Source organism: Ammospiza caudacuta, chromosome 3, assembly GCF_027887145.1.
Source record: "Ammospiza caudacuta isolate bAmmCau1 chromosome 3, bAmmCau1.pri, whole genome shotgun sequence".
Lineage (NCBI taxonomy): Eukaryota > Metazoa > Chordata > Aves > Passeriformes > Passerellidae > Ammospiza > Ammospiza caudacuta.
In genome coordinates, this window is record NC_080595.1 from 22,758,525 (window position 1) to 22,767,176 (window position 8,652).

At 45.6% G+C, this 8,652-nt stretch overlaps 1 protein-coding gene across 1 annotated transcript; it reads left to right on the plus strand.

Annotated features, from left to right (window-relative positions):
- The first annotated feature begins 1,147 nt into the window (after window positions 1-1,147).
- On the plus strand, window positions 1,148-7,998 carry SLC30A10 (solute carrier family 30 member 10). The gene is made up of 4 exons (XM_058801851.1): window positions 1,148-1,623; window positions 2,086-2,189; window positions 5,610-5,846; window positions 6,578-7,998. Exons 1-4 carry the CDS (start codon window positions 1,148-1,150, stop codon window positions 7,042-7,044), a joined length of 1,284 nt encoding a protein of 427 aa, XP_058657834.1. The 3' UTR covers window positions 7,045-7,998.
- Window positions 7,999-8,652: the final 654 nt, after the last annotated feature.

Sequence of the window (8,652 nt, forward strand, 5' to 3'; positions counted from 1 at the left end):
CCTTTTCATGGTTCATGTAGACTATCCTGTAGGTTAAAAAGTGCATGCAATTACCTTTCTATAGAGTAATGATAGAGTTGTGAACACTAAGGTACTATTTTCATAGAACAATAAAATCTTAAGGGTTGGAAAGGACCTTAAGGATCAAGTTCCAACTTCCTGCCATGGCAGGGACACCTCTCACTAGACCAGGCTGGCCAGAGCTCCATCCAACCTGGCCTTGAACACTGACAGGGATGGGGCATCCACAGCCTCCTAGGGCAACCTCTGCCAGTATCATACCACCCTAAATTTGCCTCTTTCAGTTTGTAACCTTTGCTCGTTGTTCTGTAACCATCATTCCTGATGAAGAGCTCCTCTCTGGCTCCTCTGTAGCCCCCCTTCAGATGCTGGAAGGTTGCTACAAAGTCTCTCCACAGTCTTCTCCATGATGAACAGGCCCAACACCCTCAGCCTGTCTCTGCAGGTGAGGTGCCCCAGTCCTTATCAAATTTGTGGTCTCCTCTGGACTCAGTCCAACAGCTCCGTGTTCTTCCTATGTTGGGGCCACCAAATCTGGATGCAGCAGTGCAGGTGGAGTGTCACCAGAGCAGAGTAGGAGAGAATCTCCTTCAAACTTCTGGCCACGCTGCTTTGGATACAGCCCGGGATTCCCTTGGCTTTTTACACCTTTTTAAAGACAGGTGTCTGGAAACGAGCTGGCTCAGTAGATGGCACTCTGTCCTTTGGTTTGGCACTTTCGTCGCCAATAAAGCACCAAAGGTCCGTAATTATTGGATCCTTCGCTGGAACGTGGCCGTCTCGGCGTGGCAGGAGCGCCGGCAGCACAGCCCTGGGCAGCTCTGCCTGCCGAGAGGGCCCTTGCCCCGCCGGCTCCGCGCCTCCCTGCGGCCCATCAGCTTCTCTTTATGGCAGCTCTGGTGGATTTCGTGTGGCCCTTGCCCCGCCGGCTCCGCGCCTCCCCGCGGCCCATCAGCTTCTCTTTATGGCAGCTCTGGTGGATTTCGTGCGGCCCGCTGCTCGGCTCGGGGCGGGGCGGGGCGGTGCCCGGGCGGGCGGTGCGGCCTGGCCCGGCCCAGCCCGGCCCGGCCGCTCTTATTGAGGCGGCGCTGGGGTGGAGCGTTACCGGCTGGGCCGCGCCGCCGCCATGGGGCGGTACTCGGGCAAGACGTGCCGCCTCATCTTCATGCTGGTGCTCACCGTCGGCTTCTTCGTGGCCGAGCTGGTGTCCGGATACCTGGGCAACTCCATCGCGCTGGTGTCCGACTCCTTCAACATGCTCTCGGACCTCATCTCCCTCTGCGTGGGGCTCTCCACCGGGCGCATCGCCCGCCGCAGCCGCCGCGGTCCCCGCGCCACCTACGGCTACAGCCGCGCCGAGGCGGTGGGAGCGCTCAGCAACGCCGTGTTCCTCACCGCGCTCTGCTTCACCATCCTCGTGGACTCCGTCCTGCGCCTCGCCCGCCCTGAGCCCATAGACGACGCCCAGCTGGTGCTCATCGTCGGCACCCTCGGCCTCGCCGTCAACGTCGTGGGGCTCCTCGTCTTCCAGGACTGGGGCGCCTGCTGCCGTGGGCGACGCCCGTGCCCCGCTCCGCCCGCGGCGGCCGCGCTGCAGGACGCGTCCCCCGGCGGCATCCCGAACGGCGAGGAGGATGGAGCAGGTGCCTTTCGGCTGCGCTTCGCCTCCCCTGGTGTCCCGCATCCATCTCTGCCCGCCCCTCCCTCCAGCGTCCCTCTCAGCCTCCCTCACCCTTCCCCATCCTCTCCCCCCCCCCCGTCTCGTTCTCCCTCGGGACCCGCCGGGCTGTTGGCCCAATCCTCTGGGCCCTTTCAAAGCCCCAAGGCCACTCGGGGGCCCCAGGGGGTCTCACTAAGCTCACTCAGGCTCCCGGGGCCTCTTACACCTTGTACTTTACCCTGAGCTTCTGGGCGTGCCCCCGGGATGGTCGAAGGAGGTGTTGCCCAGGGAGCTGCGTGGGAAAGGTTTTGGAGTGTTTTTGGTTTTCTTCTTGTCATCTTTAAAGTAATTGGTTTTGAGAAGGTTGATTTTTTTTCTGTTTGTAGAACTTATACACAACACAGCGTTTCTTCTTTGAATGCAGGTGATTCACCAAATGACCAAAAGAGCCCTGAAGAGGGGTTTGAGGAGAAAAAAGAGAAAAAATCTGAAGCCTTGAACATCAGAGGTATGGCATAGGACTATGCTGCTCATGTTAAATTAACTTGAAACACTTTATGGTTTCCATCTCAGGTTTATATATGCACCCACAAATATCACTAAGAAAGAGAGAATTCCAGGACTCATCCATGTAATTGGATCCAGTTATTCTCTAGCAGAAAGATTTTGATTATATGGAATAGCATGAGTAGTAGCAAAATAGTTTCATGCTAATCTGGCTTTGAGCATACTGACATTTTGATTTTTATTCTTAGAAGAGTGCAGCTGGACATTTGGAAAGGACACAAACCCTGCTGCACTAAGCTGAAGTCACCAGAGTATTTACAGGAAGGTTACACAGGGAGCTATGAGGTGAATCTTTGTGTCACTGATGTAGTAGTAGTTGAGCAGTTTTCAACCTTAAAATGCTTTTGGGCAGAAAGCTTAAATACTTCTAAATCCCAGGGTTGATAATGTTTTATTGTCAGCATAAGGAAAAGGGTTCTGAAACTGGTGCTTCAGCATGGTGTTTTTACACGTGTGAACCTGTTCTTGTGAGAGTGTGTGACAGGATCAGCCCTTCCCTCACTGTAATTTGGCAGGTCTTTGGGAATCTGTGGATTTTCATGGAGTGAAGCATAAAGCTACTCCTAGGAATAAATTACCCACATGTCTCTCCCTCTCTGTGTACGTGTTTCTCTGCATACACGTTTATGTGCCTACTCTGAGCAGAGCCAAAAGCAAATATCTTCGAGGATATGAAATACTGAGTTTGTCCCAAGGAAAGGACTGTCAGAAACTTTAATTAGAACAGAAGTTTTGGGTTTCTTATGGTCACTGATCAGCAGCTGATATTCCCCCAAGGTTGTGTGAGTTTGCGTTACATGAATTCAGCTTGAGAGGTCAATGTGGCAGTCAAGCACGTGGGTTTGCTGGTTTTTGTATTTGTGTGTGTGTCTTTCAAAAGTGTTTACAGAACTACACAAACAGACCTGTAAGGGAAGATGCTTTGAAAATCAAAGCATGTGCTAAGGACACAACACTTGCTTGAATGCCTTTAAGTTGGTGTCACTGGGTATTGGCATTAGAGTGATAAGACTTTTGGAGAAGGATGAGCAAACTGTCACACTCAGGGATGGAGGAGAGTAAGGAACCAATTGCTTTAGAGAAGACCTTGCTTGCCTGAACCACAATGCTTAGATATAATGAAGCTTTCAAAAAATGGCTGAAGGATAAAGAATTTTGTGACAGTTATTTTAAGATATGGATTGTCTTTGATTTTTAAAAGAAATTTTTAGGTGTTACTTTAGTATGTCACCTTTGCAAAATCTATTTTCATTGTCTTTATGATTACAGAGGTAAGGAATATTGATATGTGTATTTGAAATTCTGTTTCACTCCATACTTTTCCTTTTAAGTTACAAGCTGTATACTTTATAGTCACTTGGCAAAAAATTTTGTTGTGGAATGGGAGCCTCCCTGAAAAACACAGTTGAACGAAGTGGATTGGCAGAGGAATGGTTTCCTTGATTTTATAACTTGTAGGAACAGGAATCCATAGATTCTGCCTGGCAGGATTAATTATTGCAGTGTGAAATTATTCCTTTTGCTGCTTGAGCATACACAAAGTATTTCAGTTAGACTTTGGAATGCAAGCTGTTGGAAACTGCTGCCTATGGTCTTACCATAAAGACTTCATTTAGTAAAAATTAATTCTTTATTCCAGCTTATAATCATAGCTTTTGGGGTTTGATAGGGAAATGGACAAATTTTGGTCTGAGCCCTAATTCTGTGATGCATTACCAGGGTATCTGTGTTAATGACGTTAAGAATGTAGAACGTTTTTCCAAATTCTGTATTCTCAATTGCTAATTCATCAAAATTCTGACATATTTTTTTCATTTTTTTTCTTAAATTCTTTTTTTTTTTTAATTCATTTTTTTCCTTAACTCTAAAGAAGGATTTCTGAAACATTTCCCTGTTCTTTATAGGCTGTGCTCTCTTGTTTGTTGCCTGGGCAATGCAACTGCATCCTGCCCATTCCTCTTGTTAGTGCAACAGCTGATAGCCCATGCTGAATCAGGACTATTTGTAAATGAAAAGGAAACACTGCGACACTGTTAGGAGGAGTAAAACCCCCTGGTAGTCTGCCAAATGGGGCAGAACATGCCTGACTCCAGCAGAAAGAGCTGGACTCACCAGGAGCTTGTACTTTCTTATCTGACCCAAGTGATTTGGAGAAACTCCAGAGGCTGTGGCCTTCATTTCTTGCACAGATCAAGGTGCGTGTACAGGGCTGGTAAGAAACACCAGCATGGGCAGAGTTCTAGGGCTAATCCAGTATCCAGCACCATCAAAACTCTTTGCTATGTTGTTAGTGAGTTTTGGGGGAGCCTTTTACAGTTTCTCACTTGAAAGTCTATGTGATAGGGTTGTTGAAAATAGATGGTTCATTTTCTTCTCTCACAGGCCCTAAACAAAAATATTGATGAAGAAATTCACTTCATACAGGGAGAGATGTTCTGAATTAAGGTGTGGGTTGGAATAAAATCTGAGTCTGAACAGTAAAATCTAACAAAACTGGAGTATGTTTGAGCACTGATGGGAAGAGGGAAGTTTATGTAGAGTAGTAAGAAGAAATAGATTATTGGATTTTTGTAACTCTGTAGCAGAAAGACTGCTTTGGTCATTGTAGTTTAAAGAGCAGCTAAATATTTTACTGTAAGAGCCTGTTTTGTGTCTTTAACTTGTGTACAAAACCATCTTTATAAGATGTAAAAAGAAGTGCCCAGCATTCCTCTCAGAGTAGTCCAGGCACTAAACAATGTGACTGACTGTAGAACCAGATTCTGATTTTGACAGGTCTGAAGGCTAGTCATATCGATGGAAGAAGGTTTAATATGACTGGTAATCTAGTTTGATCTAAAAATTGGAGTCTGATGGTATTTGGAGCCAGCTTAGATTTCACTTAGGCAATTTTTCAGATTTCAGCAGTGTCGCAGAAACTGGTGGGGGAAGGTAACTGTTACTGGGGGTGGTCTGCCGCTCTCCATTCCCCGGATAGAATGGATAGATATAGTCATGAATTTTTAATTTAGATTTAACGTGCCAGGATCTGTTAATAATCTTCATGCATTTTAAGCCGGCACATTTTGTGTTACCATGGCATTCCAGTTGGACAGCAGTCGCTAGCATATCCTACATGCTTGATAATGCATCCCACTAAAACAGCAGTGCTTCAGAGTCAGTATTTTCTTGCTGTTTTTTCCAAAAGCTGTTACTGAAAACTTTGGTTATGATATTAATGGCTGGAATATTGCATTCTTCATGTCAAGTGAAACATACTTGAAAAATGCAGCATTACACCTACCCCAGGAAAAAACCCACAAAAACAAAGCAAAAAACCCCAAACCCTCCCCACTAATGAAAATTGTGCCTTTTGTTTCAGGTGTTCTTTTGCATGTTATGGGAGATGCACTTGGATCTGTGGTCGTGGTAGTTACTGCTACTATCTTCTATGTACAGCCTCTGGGGGATGCTCCGTGCAATTGGCAGTGCTACATTGATCCAAGCCTGACAATAGTTATGGTGCTCATCATCTTGTCTTCTGCATTCCCACTTATAAAGGAGACCTCAACTATTTTGTTGCAGATGGTCCCCAAAGGTGTTGATATGCAACTACTGAGTAAGTCGAATTTGTTGCTGAAATGCTGTTAATTTTAATGGTGGATTTCAATGCATATTGGTGGTATTGGTGGAATGAACATGTTTGGATTATTTATTCATAATAGCTCTAAATTCTCAAGAACTGTGAGAAATAGTCACATGCCTGTGTCCTAGCAACATGATTCAAATCTCTCTGGATTAGTTAAGGCATGCATTTTGAGAATGTGGTACTCCAACAATACATCAAACATACCAGGTCTTGAGCTGTTAATGCTTTGTGTGGGTTGTTTGTGAAAGAAACAACTTTGAGTTACAGTCTTTTCCAATCCTGCGGCGGCTGCTTCCAAAACTTATTAGAAATTTCCATTAAGGTTAGTTAACTTTGTAGTTCTTAGGTGCTGTTCATACTGGTTAATTGTGGGTAATTCTGGAATTCCCCCATGCTCGGGGCTTAAAGAAACCAGAAAATGTGGGGTCTTGACAGAGGAAGTGATGTAGTATTTCCTGTGTGAATAGCTGGTAAATTGCCATTTGGGAGCCTGAGGGATGGGTGAATCCAGAAGGAAAGCTGCCATGTTCATCACCGGGAGGCCGAACTGAAGGCAGCTGGGAGTAGATGCATTGCACCAAGTGTATCTCCTCTAAAATGATGGTTTTGACACTGCTGCTTTTGGATAGGATGCCTAGTGAGGCAGCTGATAATTAGCCAGTGCATCAAAGCCCCTAATAGCTTTCCCTTATGCTTTCCAGCTGACAGACTAGCTCGTGTACCAGGGGTGAGCAGCCTCCATGAGGTGCACGTCTGGGAGCTGGCAAGTGGGAGGAACATCGCCACTCTTCACATCAAGTGCCAGACCCCTTCTGATTACCAAGGTGCTGCTTACCAAATACGGAAGGTTTTCCACAAGGCAGGAGTCCATTCTGTGACCATCCAGCCCGAGTACACTGACCACAAGACCTCACATCTACTGTGCAGCTCACCCTGCATCTCAAAAGCCTGCGACTCGCATCTGTGCTGCAGCCAGAGGCAGCCCCCCCAGGCTGAAACGAATGGCTACGTGGAGAAAAGCGAAAGTTCCGTTTCTGCACAGCACGAAGACAATGGTTCAAGGAAAAGTGACGTTGAAATCCCTATGGAGGACCCAGTGGCAGAGGAGAATGTGAAAAATTGTGATGTGTCTGGTGACAAATCACAGTCGGGTAGTACACGATTTTAGGCAGTTTGCTCTGCTCTGTGCTGTGCTCTCATGGAGCAAACATATCTTGTCTGGGAAGGGGGGCATCGGTGGTTGTAGCTGAAGTTGGTGTGGCAAAAAGATTTCTGTGCTTTAGCTGTAAACCAAAACACACCTAAAACCCCCTTGTACCTGAAATAAGGATTAAGATTTCCACCAAGGCTGTTGCATTCACGTGATTTTTGTGATGCAGCCTTACTCAGTTCCTTACCAAACTAAGGCTGAATTCCTGCTGTTAGAGTGGGTGGGGTATGTTGCTCTCTGTCTGCACTGATGTTTGCAGTTCGTGGCCAGTAGCACTGGGAAAGAACCTCTGGCCTTTGTGGCTGGAGTGAGCTGTTTCTTGAAAGCCCTGTGGCCAGTTAAGATTATACTGGGCTGAAGTACTGTATATTTATAAAGGGCTTCAGTAGAGAGAGATGCTTTGCTGATCCTTAAACCCCATTTTTGCATGGGCAGTTCATTTTTAAAAATAACAATTCTGGCCAGTGGAGTTTGTGAATGAAATTAAGAGTGTCTAAGGGGAAGCACTCAGGAATTATGACTTGTGTTATTTTCTTTATTGACTCCTGTATTTTGGGACAGAGCAGAAGCTGGTCTTGCTTCTCTACAAGTAATACTGGAGTCCCAGCCTAATCACAGATGAGCGTGCTAAGGAACAGACTGCTTGTCATGAAAGCAAATAAGTACCTACCAACGTTGTCTGTATTGATTCTAGCAAATGGAAATGCAGGTAGTCATCCAATTAACTTTTATCTTTTCACTGTTGTGATTGTACAACTCAGTCTTTTAAAGTTCTTGTTAGCCTTCTCCTGACAACACAAGTTCCAAGAGCCATGGTCTTATTTCATCATTGTGTAGTATAATTGCATTATCTTTAACACTGAGTCTGTCATTATTCATGCTGAATAAATAAGCTAATGTGTTTATTATGAACAGTTGAAATTCTGCAATTCTATTATTAAGGCATAATTTAATATTGTATTAATTAAGGAAGCACCTTTAAAGTCTTTTATGCAGTATTATCACTTAGAGGGAGCTTTAAGAAATTTAAACCAGGAAATTTTTCCTGGTTTAGTCTCAATCATTTCTTTTTGGCTGGTTTTAAAGGTCTTGATGCCTTGAACTCTACCCTCTACCCTGGTCCTCCTCACCCTGCCCAAACATGTATCTCAAAATGTATTTAGTGAAGAAGTTTCCTCCCTTTTTGCTGCTTTCTGAAGGTATGCAAGGGTGCTCTAAGGAAAACAAGGTGATGAGCCCTGTCTCCAGTGCTGGATTTCAGTCCAGTGGGCTCCATAGGTTTCTGGGAGGGGAAACCCACTGCTCAATCCACACTGTGTCTAGGGCTTGATCTCCCTGGCTATGCAGATCAGATCCAGAAGATTCCAAATATAATTTATTGACAAAAGAGCCTTTCAATGGTCTGTGTGGCCTGGACAGGCTATTTTATCAATTCATTCACAGGGACACCTTTGAAAAATAGTTGTGTCTTTGCCTCAGTGGCATCTTAACAGAAAGGGCAAATTGATTTCCAGCCTGGACTGGGAAAATACCAGGACCTCCTTGTAGGGATGGCTTAAAAGCAGC